Source organism: Centropristis striata, chromosome 1, assembly GCF_030273125.1.
Source record: "Centropristis striata isolate RG_2023a ecotype Rhode Island chromosome 1, C.striata_1.0, whole genome shotgun sequence".
Classification (NCBI taxonomy): domain Eukaryota; kingdom Metazoa; phylum Chordata; class Actinopteri; order Perciformes; family Serranidae; genus Centropristis; species Centropristis striata.
The window spans coordinates 8,322,600-8,337,560 of record NC_081517.1 but is presented as its reverse complement, the minus strand read 5'-3'; the positions used below and the strand labels follow the sequence as shown (position 1 = coordinate 8,337,560).

Genomic DNA, 14,961 nt, shown 5'->3' with positions numbered 1-14,961 from the left:
AAGTGCAGCCTGATAGTAAACTAGAGATCAGCAGAGGGTGAAGCGGGGAACGTTAGAGTTTAGAGTGAGAGGGCGATCAGAGGACAGTGGGGCATTGACTTGTACAGTGTAAACAGAGTGTTCCAGTCTGACTCTGTTATCTATGCATTCCCCTTGACCACACGGTTAATTAGTGTTCATTCACAGGTCTAGAAACGTTTGGTATTTCTAGAAATGGTCTGGACAGTATCGCCTCAATAACAGCTCGTGATCAGACACGAGGGTAAAAGATCCACTCTGTCGTTAGAAAGTCCATTTTTCATTTTTATAGATAATAATGATGATTTAGCATTATACTGGGGTCTGGGTAATATGGACCAAAAGCCATATCTATTAATTATTACATGACTGCGCATTAATTAATCTATCCTCCCATGATTGATGTGCTCATTTTTTGTTCAGAAGTTAGGTTTTTATTTCACTCTATGCACAGAGAAGATTTTCAGCAATTGAGGACATTGATTGACACCAGAAGTTTCTAAATGTAGCAATTTTGGGTGCTGCACTAGCAGCGACCTGCATAAATCTGTAATAACCTTCAACACTTTTATGCAGTAAGTGAAATTTTAAAGGCACAGACTATTGTTTCAGACCCTCAACATCCTTTAGTTATAGATGCCTCATCAGGGCGGAGGTTAGTCTCTTTGTACCATCTGCTACTGGTTTTTAAAACAAACTCTAACTCCAAGCGTCATGTCATTGCGTCTCCCTTTTCCTTGATTCATGGTGACAGCCTTGTGCTGCGTTGTATAAATGCCTGCTATGTGTTGTATGTTGTAGGCACTTCTACGATGGCCCTGAGAGCTCACAGTGCTGCAACTTAAGAAAACACTTGCTAATAATAATAATAATGATAATACATTTTATTTGTAAAGCACTTTTCATAAAGAAATCTCTCTGTAGTCAAAAAAAAAATGGATGAAGATGTTTTCTCAGTTTGCTTGTGTTTTGTGTATTTGCATATGTTTTGTGAAGTTGCAGCACTGTGAGCTCTCAGGGCCACCGTAGACTTCTGTCTGTAAAGCAAATTGCCCCACGGGGACGTTAAAGTTTTTGGGTCTGAATTGAAAGCTCAACTGTTTTTGAGGTCTGTGCTGTCGTCCTGCTTTGATTTAGTCAGCAGTTTATAGTCTAAATGTTCCCGACTGCAACATGTAAATAAACGGCCTGAACTTTACAGTGAAGAAGAGAACTGAGTCCCCCCCTGTGGAGGGGAATGTGTCCTGGTATTGTGTTAAAAGGCGTGTCTGTCACTGGGAAAAACAGGCCAGCACAAAAGACCAAGGCTGAATATCATTCCACAGAGTTTTCTCCCTCGTGTTTCTTTCTTTAAGTGCCGTCTACATCAATGAATGATGAACTTAAGTGGGTCTCGCATGTTTCCATCCATCCAGTCCTGTTAGATGTCTAAGTGGGACTGAGTCAGAGAGCTGTTTAAGAAACTGGTCCAGAGCTGAAACTGGATCTCTGCAAACTGTACTCTCTTTGTAAACCAGTACATTTAACAGGAGTTTCATTCAAACAACTCTTGGGGGCGTGTTCAGGCATTGTGTGCTGGAATCCTTTTGTAGTCGCTCAAATTGACTCCTTCCTTTCCCCTTTAACCCCTTAACGGCCTCAATTATTTCTCCAACCTTTCACACTGCTAATCCGTGTGTTTTTGTTCTGCATTCTTTGTTTCTCATCTTCTCAACTTTCCACTCGTCTGAAGAAATGTGAGTTCAGAGCGAAGCGAGGCGAGGAGGAAGCTGAGGGAGTGCACAGGATTGGTCGATTCGCTCATGTACATCGTCCAATCCCAGATCGACTGCAAAGACGTCGACAACAAGGTAAGAGGACCTCTGATTTATGTGACATTAAAGGGGAACCCATCTGTTTACTGGTCTTTGAGGAGGACTGCTTATATAAAAAAAGTTGCATAAATAACTGTGGCTCCAGAGGGAGCTGAGAAAAGCTGATAAAAATGCTTCAAGTGATGGCTACATTAGCATATTACAGCCAAATGATCCCAGAATGTCTGCGGTCAAATTGCATTGTGGGTAGATTAAATTAGAAACAAAACCGTCGGATGGTGAGTGCAACAGTGTGATAGGAGAGCAATGCTAAACCATTTGAGTGCTCTTCAAAACTAAATGTAATAAAAGCTTAAGTGGGCAGGAAACTTTTCAAAATGGCAGCTGGGTCACAAACTTTCTCACTTTGCAACTTAACAGTCACTTAAAAAATGCGTCTGAAAACACTTTAACACTTAAAGTCTACTCTGCTGTGATTGTTTTTTTTTCCTTTCTGTTGAAAACAAGAAATCTGATACTCAAACTGGTTTTTGTAAATTCATTCTGAATCTTAAGTGTTCTACAGTGTCCCGGGGCTGTATTACTGTCAGGATATAGTGACAGTTTCATTGAATTAAATGAGTTGTAGGGCTGGGCGATATATCAATATATTTTTAAATGTGATATAGAATTAGGCCATATCTCATATCGATATAGTTCAATTTTTTTTTCTTTCTTTCTATATAAATGCTGCCCTTACTAGGGTTTGTCATATTTAGGTCTTTTGTAATGTTAGTTATTCTTTTCCCACATAAATATATTTATTCTGGAAAAATATTGGCCTATTTTATTTCATAGGCTATTTTTATGTAAGATATATTTTTTTTTATTTAAATGTGCACTTTATGGAGCTCTCCTGTTATACAGTATTTATGTTCACTTAAATAAACAGTTTCAATTAAACTACTTGTGACATGTCATATTTGGCTTTGACTGAACATTTGCTCTCACTTTGGGATAAAAATATCAGAATATATATCGATATTTAGCCAAAATATATCAGGATATGACTTTTGGTCCATATCGCCCATCCCTAATAAGTCGTCAGCTATAGCTTGTGTTGTGTTAAATACGCTCTTTTTTTTAATGTATTTTTATCCGTCTCATCTCTTTTCTCCTCCTCACCCTCCGTTTTCCCTCCAACTCTAGTTGATAGAGAACAGCGTGTGTCTGCTGAGGAACTTGTCCTACCACGTGCACCGTGAGATCCCCGGCTGTGAGCGCTACCAGGAGGCGGTGCCAATCAACCAGGGCCCCGCCCCCTCCAGCCAGAAGGGAGGCTGTTTCAGCTCCCGCAAGGGCAAAGGTCTGTCTCTCACACACACACACACACACACACACACACACACACACACACACACACACACACACACACACACACAAACACACACACACAAACACACACACACACACACACACACACACACACACACACACACACACACACACATTCTTGTACTTCTATCTTTGTGAGAACCCTCATTGGAACAGTGAATTCCCTTGCAAAGTTATAATAGTTTTGAATTTTTCAGTAGTTTTAGTTTTAATTTACTTGTTAATTTTTGTTTTCAAATTCAGTTAGTTTTAATTATTTTTTAGAGTGAGTTTGCTAGTTTTAGTTTGGTATTTATTTTTCTGAAATTATTTAGTTTAAGTTGATTTTTTTTTATTAGTTTTAGTTTTTCGTAATGGGGTATTTGTTGGGTGGGAGATTAAAAGAGGTCACAGTAAATTTTGTCTTTATTTCCTTTGTCTTTTCCATCTTCATTATGTATGGAAAAAGTAGTTAGTTAATGAATTATCTTTTTTTTTTAAACATAAATCTAATTGTAACTTTAACCCTTAAAACAAAGTCTGAAATCTCAAAAAAGCCTTTAAAGAAGTGAGGACCAGCCGAAATGTCCTCACTTTTCAAAAATGTCCTCACTGTTGGTTAAAAATGTGTCCCGGTCCTCACTATGTAGGAAGTACAAGAACACACACGCACACACACACACAGACATGAGCTGTATTTGTTCAGGCAGGAGGAGGAACATTTGTGGTGATGTCACTGTCACAGCGTCTCACTGAACTGATACTGACACACACACACACACACACACACACACACACACACACACACACACACACACACACACACACACAGAGAACCACTCACTCACACAGGAATGTGAACAATTTCCCGATCTGCAAGAACGTTCTCCTGCTGCTCTGTTTGTGTTTCAGTCAGAGAATTGATTTGTCATTTCTCAGCTGTCAGCAGTAAGAGTATACATGTTAAAAAAAGATAATAATGAAGAATTCAGATCATGTAGGGCAGCAAGAGATTAGTATTTCATTACTGATTAATCTGCCGTTTGTATTTTTGCTTAATATTTTTGTGTTTTTAAAAAAAATAGTGAAAAAAATCCCAAAAAAGATGATTATCTTTTCATATAAAGATGATTATCTTTCTGAGTCCAAGAAGGTTCAGGGCCTTTTGTTTTTTTATTTTTTGATCTGGCAGCATTTTACTCACTGTAGCCTTGTTTTTTTTTTTACTGCAGCATATACTAGATAGATAGATAGATAGATAGATAGATAGATAGATAAAAAAAAAAAAAGAAAATGCAAATGGAATCTATAGAAATAATAGAAATAACTAGAAATAGAAATAATAGAAATAACTACCCCCAAAAAACCCCAGAAAAAAATAGTCAAAAAAACAGAAAAAAATGTCAGAAAAACAGGGGAAAAATTACTCCTTAAAACAGAAATAATTACCCTTGAAAACAAACCAAAAATAACTCAGAAAAAACTGAGATTTTTTTTTCTCTAGTGAATGCAATACGCTTTTGTAGCCGTGCGATATTTAACATGTTTTAATATAATTTATCTGTGAGTGGACTTCATATTCATTTGAGTTGAGCAAGCAAGTTCCTTTGTTCGGACTACTTTCTGGCAAAAAATGTGTACAGAAAAACTGCCGAGGTTAGCTGTAATCAGAATTTTAAATGGTACCAGACTAGATTTACCATTGAGATATATCAGACATAATTATTCAACCGCTGTATGAAAGATGAGATTGCATCAAATTAGCTGCTATGAAGCAAGAAACAAGATTTGATTTTCATTTAGGCTGCACACAAAAAATGTCTCATATCACACTGTAGATCAGCTCATTAATTACAGGTGCATCTCAATAAATCAGAATATGATAAAAGTTAATTTCCAGTAGTTCAAGTCAAACAGCCCCAACCAAGTATTGAGTCATAAAGATGGGCATACTTTTCAGAGGCCAACATTTACATATTAAACATACTTTTTAAAATTGGTCTTTTGTAATATAACATTTTTTTAAACACTGAATTTCAGGTCTTCATTTAATGTAAGCCATAATCATTATAATAATAATAATAATAATAATAATAATAATAATGTGTTATTTCCATTTTTTAATTGAGTTAGTGACATAATTATACTTTTCTATAATATTCTAATTTTATTGAGTTGCACCTGTATATCTCCAAAAATTAGAATATTGTGAAAAAGTTCAATCTTTTTTGTCAATTATTTCAGAAAGTGAAACTCGTATGTTATGGAATGAAATATTTCAAGCCTGTATTTCTTGTCATTTTGATGATTTTGGCTTATAAACTTTTCTATGATATTCTAATATATTGAGATGCACCTGTACTTCTGTGCATTAAAAAAATATATATATTTTCATGCATGTAATGCACAGAAATGTATTCCACCAGTAAACTGTTAAACCAATACCGTACAGAACAGATAAGATGTGTGTATATAAAGTGTTTACTCAGGCTGCTGTGTCCCTTGATTTGCTTTATTTTTATTTTTTATCATACTTGGCATGTCACTCTGCTGGTGTCTGAGTGGTGGCAGTGGTTCTGTTGGGATGTGAGCAGGTGTTTAACTGGGTGGCTCCATTATGGCTGCTTTCCTCTCATTTACTCTAAATGCTCTCTCTTCCTCCTTTCTCCCTCTCGGCCCCCTTCTTTCTCTCTGCGCTGGGCTACAGATGAGTGGTTTTCCAAAGGTAAGTTCTTTACCTCTGTATGACTGCACTTTGCTTCTGCTGCCTGTTGTTGTTGTTGTTGTTGTTGTTTTTATGGTAGTAGTTGTAGAGTAGCTGAGCTAACAGGTCAGTGTCACTGTCTCACTACTAACATGCACGCCTCATGCATGTCCGTTTTTAGTTTATAGCACACTACGACCAAAACTAGAATAAACATTTACTAACAGAAGAAGTAGGTCTGTAATAAAATGCATGTATCATATTTTGATGGTGTTTGTTTCTAAGACTGATGTTTGTTTGCAGGGAAGAAAGACGAGGATGCAGCTGCAGATGTAATAGACATTCCAAAGAGGACCGCGCCTGCTAAAGGTAACACGTCTGCTGCATGTATCACACATTTAATAACACACAACACATTTATTATAACAGTTAACACATTTTTTAGGACCATATATTTTCCCAGAAACTATCACGATAAGCAATAGTATCGTTGAGTTCATCCTTTTCCACAGCAATGAATTTTTAAATCTCAAGATCATTAAACATTGGAATTGAAATGTTGGAAATAAATAATAAAACATCCTAGATAAATTAAACATAAATAAATAAACTACTATCAAAAAAAATAAAACAGACTCTTGGGCTCTGTTAACAGAAATTGCACTGAGATAATCATTATATTATATATTATAAATGGCATAACTGTATCCCAAACCGGACACCGTTCAGCTGATTCTATCAAAATCTCACATTAACTACTAATATAAATTATCATGTTATGCTTCCAATTAATTAAATGGTGTAAAAACTAAAGTCTAATTTCAAACCTTTAAACCATATATTTTTTTAAACCGTGTACGTTAGCCTCGGGTTTACCAGAGTCTGCTAAAGGACGCTAATGCCGGTGAATTAGCCGTGAGCTAACTGTATCCAATGTTTTAATACGACTTTGATCTCCTCGCTGTAAAACAATGAGCTGCTGAGTTTTTCTGGGGTAAATTGGATGTTTCTGGGTAAGCCAAATAAATATCACCGTTATTAACACATCCGGACCGTACTTCTGTCCTTCACAATAAAATACAGAACAGTAAAAATACAGATGGACTTTTAAGATCGTCGCCTGAGCGTTCTTACTGCTTTCTCTCATCAGAGTTACTTTCGTATTGTAATTGGACATGTAAATCTCCATGTACATAAATGAAATTCCACATGTAGATTGTTAAATATGTATAAATCAATTATACCTACACTGGTGGTGGCGATCTTATTCGAAATGACCGTGAAAACACTGGAAAGTGCGACAATGCAGATATGTCCGATTTGGGATACAGTCTCTATAATATTAAAACGACTGTTTCAGAGATTTTCTTGGCAATTCCCATCAGTCACTCCTTGCTTCTCTTCCTCCTCCTCCTCTTCCTCCCAGGTTATGAGCTGTTGTACCAGCCTGAGGTGGTCCGTATCTACACCTCTCTGCTGAAGGAGTCCAAGAACCCCTCGGTGCTGGAAGCCTCAGCCGGAGCTGTTCAGAACCTGTGTGCTGGACGCTGGACTGTAAGAATCGATATCTCTCATTCTGCTATTTCTCCTTCACCAACACTTCCTGTGCTGAGTAAACACACTGGCTGCATGACAATATTGTCCCAGATTGTGGGAATCCAAACAAACACGCAAAGCTCTTACAGCATGTCGAACAAAGCTGATGAGATGTTGAGTCTATTCCCAAAACACTTACTGAGGCATTAGCACACACACTTTAAAAGTGCTGACTCAGATAAACAGTCCTGAATGAAGCCTTTTCACACTAGGGCTGTGGTGAATAAGTCACACCAAGATGCAAAATACTCATCTGCCTCCATGTTTTATGATCCTCATAAGTACAGGCACGTCTCATAATAACCCGAGGCCACACCCAGTGTGTACTTTGAATATGTCACTTCTACACAACATGATTGAGTGATGCATTAATTTTTTGTGCAAAGTAGGCCTGTCACTATAATGACTATATAGACTTATCGTTTGATATATAAAAATGGAGACGATAGTTTTTTCTGGACTCATTATATTGTTGTTTACATGTGACTTTTTGTGCTTTTTTGTGTTTAAAGTAAAGCTGCAAATTTTTGACAGGCAGAAGGAATTGCCGAAAAAAAAATCCCAAGCAGCCATTCCAGCTGTTTATATGTTATTTGAATAATAAAACAATATAATACATAATATTTATCTCAGTGCAATGTTTTGTTACCATAGCCTGAAAGTCTAATTTATTGGTTTTGGTTATTTATTTATGTTTTATTTATCTAGGAAATTTTAATATTTGTTTCCCACATTTCAATCCCAATGTTTAATATTAAGATTAAAAAATGAATTGCTGTGGAAAAGGATGACGTTATTATGCTCTAATATTGTTATTAAACTAAAACAACATCAATACAACGATACTCTTGTTTATTGTGATAGTTTCTGGAAAAATATATCGTCCTAAAAAATGAGCTATCGTGTCAGGCCTAGTGTAAAGCTAAAAAAAATTGACGTTGCCTTAAGAGAATAACCATATCAGTGATTTATGGAGTTGTTTTAGCGATAAGTACATTAAGATTATATAAAAAAAGGTTCCTCTTGGAAAATCACCATGCAAATGTGTATTTGTACACATTAGAGGTAGATGGCCCTCACCTTAGGAGTGTGTTGTCAAGCATTACCAATATGGTTAGGTTGTGTCAGAAAATACAACAGGCTGAGTAGTTAGTGCCCTGATTTATTAAATAAACTGTGTTTTTCCAGTATGGGCGATACATCCGAGCCTTGCTGCGCCAGGAGCAGGGATTACCCATGATCACCGAGCTGCTCGCCCACGGCAACGACCGCGTGGTCCGAGCCATGTCCGGAGCCCTCCGCAACCTGGCCATCGACGCCCGCAACAGAGACCTACTAGGTGAGAGCTCTTATTGGATCTACAGGAGAGTGTTTATGTGTTTTTTAATTCAGGGTTCGTACGGGTGCTTGAAATCCTTGAAATTGCTTGAATTTTAATGTTGAATTTCAAGGTTTGAAAAGTGCTTTGATTTTGGATAAAGTGCTTGTGTAAATGCTTGAAATTCTTTCTGTATTTCTCTTGCAATCTGACTGTAGATAACCGCATTTTCATTGGAAAAAAATATATAAACTGAATAGCCTACAGCATGGGTCTCAAACTCGCGGCCCCTGGGCCAATTGCTTCACCGTGTTGTGTGTGGAAGGTCCCTTTAATTAATTTTTTTTTTGGTAATTTTGTGTCTGTTTTTAAATAATTTTGTGTCCTTTTAAAAAAAAAAAATTTTTGTCTTTTTTTAGTAATTTTGTGTATTTTTTTGGTAATTCTGTGTCTTTTTTTGGTCATTTTGGCCCCCAGGTAATTTGAGTTTGAGACCCCTGGCCTATAGCCTATAGTCTGAAAGAAGAGCGCTCCGCCTGCGTCTCGCCTGTGTCTTCTTGTTTCTGAGATGTTTTTGTTTTGCTCCTAGCCCCTAGATTCCCATACCAGTATGTTTTATGAGATTAGCAAACTACTTTTAGTTGTTAAAAGTGTAATACCATTGCTGGTGGTATAGTTAAGTGAAATTACCCCTTTTAGTATGGAAGTACTCATCTAAAACATGACATTTACAACCGTTGAAAGGTCCTGGAAAAGCTTGAAAATGGACATGGAAAGTGCTTAAAGTGCTTGAATTTGACCACTGAAAAAGTGTCTGAACCCTGTTAATCCTTGACTTGTGTGTTGTCAGGTAAACATGCGATGCCTCACCTGGTGAACAACCTGCCCAGCGGGGGTCAGAGTCAGCCGGTCCGGGCGCTGTCAGAGGAGACGGTGGTGTCGGTCCTGAGCACGCTCCAAGAGGTTCTGGGCTCCAGTCTGGAGGCAGCCAAGACCCTCAGAGCCTCACAGGGGATCGAGAGACTGGTGCTCATCAACAAGGACGGGTAATGGATCATTTCTGACATCATTTTCTGTCCATGTCTGTGTAGCAGACGGCTCTCTGCTCTCACACTCTGCATTGTTTTGTGTCGAAATAATCGATACGTACGTAGTTGAGTATCTGTGGGCGTTATACCCAGGAGCCACACAGCCTCTCCCCACCCTCTACAAGAAAAATACAATTAAAATTCTCATAAACCACAATCAAACTACACATGACACATGAGGTAACACAATTTCAAATCAGCATAAAAAAGAGAGAACCAAAAAAAAACCCCGCTTCAACTAGCAGAAGGCTGAGTTCAATTTATAAGTTGTAAGTAAAATGTTGGCTTGACCAACAGGTTCATCAGCTTGTTACATGACAGTATATCAGCATATTGTGTTTTTTAACGGAAAAAAAAAGTCAAGATAAACAGAAAGAAGGAGAGAACGCTTCATTTCATGACTCACACACTTTGAGCACACACAGCTCTTTGATGCTAGGTGGTGCAACGCCAAAACAATTCCCCAGAGGAACAAAAGGCATGCATGGACAATCACCGAAGTTCACAACACAAAAAAAGTTTTGTTTAGGAAAAAAAAAAATCAAAATGACTGTTACATGTACATTTGTCGCCAGTTAAAACACCACCTTTGAATGACTTGCCTTCATCAAACACGTCTCCTATCTATCTATTTAACTCCTCCTCTTCTCTGGTATCCACAGTAACCGCTCTGAGCGGGAGGTGCGTGGGGCCGGCATGGTGCTGCAGACCGTTTGGGGCTACAAGGAGCTGCGGCGCACTCTGGAAAAGGACGGCTGGAAGAAGACGGACTTCATGGTGAACCTGAACCCTCCCAGCAACAACACCAGGGCCAACGGAGGATACGAGGACAGCACGCTGCCGCTCATAGACAAAGGTCAGGAGGGAAACACCAAACATCTGAGATCAGTTAGTGAACAAAACCTTTAATGTTAGTCAGATGGTTTAGGACCAGATTTAAGAAGAAAGGGGACACTCTGGACAAAAGCTCCACATTTTTTCCACATGTTCTCTATCACAATAGGTTTCAATTTTTGGTAGGAGCCACTTCAATAAGATTGTGGATTAGAGATGGCAGCCGTATAAAATCTATGAGAAACAATATATCTTCCAAGCCACTTAGAAGGTCAATCTTGGTGTTAAAATTTACATTTTCTGGGTGGAAAAAAATGTGGTGCTTTTGTCCGACGTGTACACATTATTTAGCTCCGCCTCCTGACTAATAATCCTGTCACGATAACGACGATATATTTTCCCAGAAACTATCAGGAAAACAATAGTGTATTTGTAACTATATTAGAGCATAATAAGTTCATCCTTTTCCACAGCAATGAATTTTTAAATCTTGAGAATATTAAACATGAGAATTGAAATGTGGAAAAGAAATATTAAAATATCTTAGATAAATAAAACAACATTTATATATAAATAAATAAATTACAACCAAAACAAGTAAAATAGACTTTCAGACGATGGTTAACAATATATATTACAATGAGATAAACCTTATGTATTATATTATTTTATTATTAAAATAACATATAAACAGCTGGAATGGCTGCTTGGGAAATATATTTATTTTTGGCAATTGTTCCTACCTGTCAAACATTTGCAGCTTTACTTTAAACACAACACAAAAAAGCACAAAAAGTTAATATATTGAGTCCAGAAAAAAACTATTGTGTCCATTTTTCTATAGATTTTTTTAAGTCGATATAGTAATTATCGTGACAGGCCTAGTTTAATGTCTCCTTTCTAGTTAATTATTGTTTGTGATATTAGCATTTTTAGCCCATTATTTATTATTGAACCAGAATCATGACATTTAACTGCAAAACACACAAATAACTCATTGCTTTTATGTTCCTAATGCAGCATATAAACTCGACCTGACAGTTAAATTGTTAAGGTTCATACATATATATATATATTTTCACCTCCCTCCCTTCATGCTTCAAATTCCACAAATTAAACTGTGGCAGTGCATCAAAGTATCATCAGTCCCTCCAGTTAACTGAGAATTACATGGAAGTTAAAATTAATTCTTGCATGTTTGTCTCAACATGTTTGGCGTGCATGATATTACCACAAAACTGTACTTTACAGTCCCAACTCAGATTGTCAGTTCTCTTTAATATGGTAGAATATAATATGTTGAGCTCTTTGGCACTCATTTTTAAGTTTCCAAACCCCGCCCATCACTCAGCAAAGTAATGTAAAGTATATTTTAGCTAATACGAGCTGGCTCATGTCTGATACTTGACACTCTTATAAAACACACCTACACACTGTTCTGTGTTTGTCAGTGAACAGTTCCTCTCTGAGGGAAGAGAAACATTAACATGACATGATGATGATGATTGTTTTTGTCTTTTATATTCAGGAGGCAAAGGGGAGATGATCCCACTGAATGACATGGGACCAGGTCAGTAAATGACAACAGAAAAAACACACATAACTGGACAGTAACACACACACACACACACACACACAAAGACACTTAAACTCACACTCACTTTTGCTCTCTTTTTTTCTCTCTCTCTCTTTTTCTTTCTCTCTTTTTCTCACGCTCTGTTTTTCTCTCTCTCGCTCTTTTTCTCTCTCTCGCTCTCTCTTTTTCTCTCTCTCGCTCTCTTTCTCTCTCACACAACCTCTCACACACACACACACACACACACATCCCCATCCCCAAACACACACACACACACACACACGCTCTGGTTTAACACATTTGTCCTGTCCAGATGCCTACTCCACACTGGACCAGAGAGGGAGAAGGAACACTCTGGATAACACACTCGAACCTGCTGACAAAGATGGAGTACAGGTAAAAACTGACACACACACACACACACACACACACACACACACACACACACACCACATACATGACCCTGCATGACTGCACTGAAATAAGAATTACTGAGCAGCCTTACTCCAAACATAAACTACTACTTTTACTGACCTTACCTCCAGTTTGTAGAAGAATCTAATCTGTGAGATTACTGGTAGAGACAAGTCATATTGTCAGAAGTTTGTTGCTGTGGAGCAGTTCTTCACAGGATGTTACTTTCTGTATAATCTGTGAACACCGTTCTGTTTGCTTCGACATCATTGCTGTGAAATATTTCCAGCTCATTCAGGAGACGTCTGTCACAAAGCCCTATAATGTTTTCTTTGGATTTTATATTGATTGCACATCTTAACCTCACTGAACAGATGGAAATGGTTGGAAATATGAAACAGGTTAAAGGAATAGTTCAGATTGACTGAAGTGGGGTTGTATCAGGTACATGTCCATATTTAGTGTATTATCTACAGTGGATGGCGGTCAGTAGGCTCTAATACAACCACACTTTAAAAAAGATCCAAACTATCCCTTAAATCTTGCGCAACACATGCACACACACACACACACACACACACACACACACACACACACACACACACACACACACACACACACACACACACACACACACACACACACACACACACACACACACACACACACACATCTTCTAAAGTTTCCAGATCCCAGGATGACACACAGACCAGTATTCTATCCATACCTGCTGCTAAAAACGTTACCGTGGGAACGGCCACGCTCTCACACACACCCACACACACACACAGCATGTCGATGCATGTCTTGATAAAGCTCTACAGTTCATCTGTGTCTTGCACATTAATTATTTCTCACCGGAGTTCTTTTTCCCCTGAACATGAACATGACAACTAACATTAACTAACCTTTTTGTAACCCTTCTTTCTTCCTCGTCTAATGTCCTTATTTCCCTCCACTTTTTCTCTCTCTTGTTCTTTTCACCTCCGTCTTTGTGTCTCCTCACCTTCACACCTAACCCTGTTATTTCTCTATTCTTCACTGTTTCCTCTCACCTTTGCTCTCTCACTCCTCCTCCTCCTGTCTTTATTTTCTCCTGCTCTGTCTCTCTCAGGGAGGGATGTATGGGGAGAGGCAGGCCTCTTTGCCTCTCATGGACTCTTACGATGGTTAGGCTTCTACACCCACTGTCACACTGCATGTCCAGCATGGTATGTGTGTCCCACAGCTGCTGCTCTCCACTCGCTGCATGGCCTTAGTTGTGTATTAAGTGACTTCCTGTGTGTGTGACAGTGACCAGTGTTGTCATTGAGCTTCCATTGTTGCTGTATTTGGACTGTTTTTGCTCCCCCTGCTGGTCAAACGTGTCAGTGGTTTGGTTTCTCCTCAGATGTGTGATGTGATTTGATTTTTCTCTGCACAGTTTGTGTAAATGTTGTCTAACGTGTGTGGTGAATTTGTTGTTTATTTGTTGTGTTTTTTCTACTTTAAAGCCTCTGATGTGAATTTTTAAAATGTGCATTTTAAAAAAAATTACCACCCAGACCTGAACGCCTCACTAGGCCTGTCTGTCACGATTCCACAGTTTTTAGGACGATATATTTTCCCAGAAACTATCACAATAAACAATAGTATAGATGTATCAATGTCGTTTTATTTTAAATAATAATAATAACTTTATTTCTATAGCACCTTTTTAAAACATCAGTTTACAAAATGCTTGGACAGAGAGAGTTAATCACAAGGTGAATGATGTTATGGGGCTAAAAACAAAGTTAATTATATATATATTTTTGGTTACTAAGTCCCTTTTTTTGGTAATTGTACCTCTTTTTATTAGTATTTTTTTAACTTTTTTTTTGGTCGTTTTGTGCCGATTCTGGATATTAGCGTTTATTATTGGGTAATTTTGTGTCACTTTTTGTAATTTTACATCTCTTTTTGTGATTTTATGTATATTTTTTGTCACTCAGTCTCTTTTTTTGGTCACTTTCATGATGATGATGATAATAATAATAATAATAATAATAATAATAATAATAATAAAAAATAAAATAACAACTTTATTTATATGGCCCCTTTTAAAAACATCAGTTTACAAAGTGCCCATAGGCAACATTGTACGTGCACAAGTAAAAAAGAAAGTTTTCTAAATTAATTTTAACATTATTTATTCAATAAACGTGTAAAAGATTCAGAAGCTTATACAGGGTACAATACATAACATTTTAAATTTAAAAACATTA

At 37.5% G+C, this 14,961-nt stretch overlaps 1 protein-coding gene across 4 annotated transcripts in view; it reads left to right on the top strand.

Moving 5' to 3' along the window:
- ctnnd1 (catenin (cadherin-associated protein), delta 1) overlaps positions 1-14,961 on the top strand; it is a 56,458-nt gene that overhangs the window by 37,402 nt on the left and 4,095 nt on the right. For 2 of the 4 annotated variants that reach the window (XM_059329230.1, XM_059329204.1), the window contains 11 exons: positions 1,751-1,868; positions 3,021-3,177; positions 5,893-5,910; positions 6,193-6,258; positions 7,316-7,443; positions 8,674-8,824; positions 9,654-9,849; positions 10,554-10,747; positions 12,254-12,295; positions 12,615-12,697; positions 13,830-13,884. In XM_059329230.1, the coding sequence (XP_059185213.1) occupies positions 1,751-1,868; positions 3,021-3,177; positions 5,893-5,910; positions 6,193-6,258; positions 7,316-7,443; positions 8,674-8,824; positions 9,654-9,849; positions 10,554-10,747; positions 12,254-12,295; positions 12,615-12,697; positions 13,830-13,884 (1,208 nt within the window). Of the gene's footprint in view, positions 1-1,750; positions 1,869-3,020; positions 3,178-5,892; positions 5,911-6,192; positions 6,259-7,315; positions 7,444-8,673; positions 8,825-9,653; positions 9,850-10,553; positions 10,748-12,253; positions 12,296-12,614; positions 12,698-13,829; positions 13,927-14,961 lie in introns of all 4 variants that reach the window. The other 2 variants (XM_059329213.1, XM_059329222.1) reach the window with 2 other exon arrangements.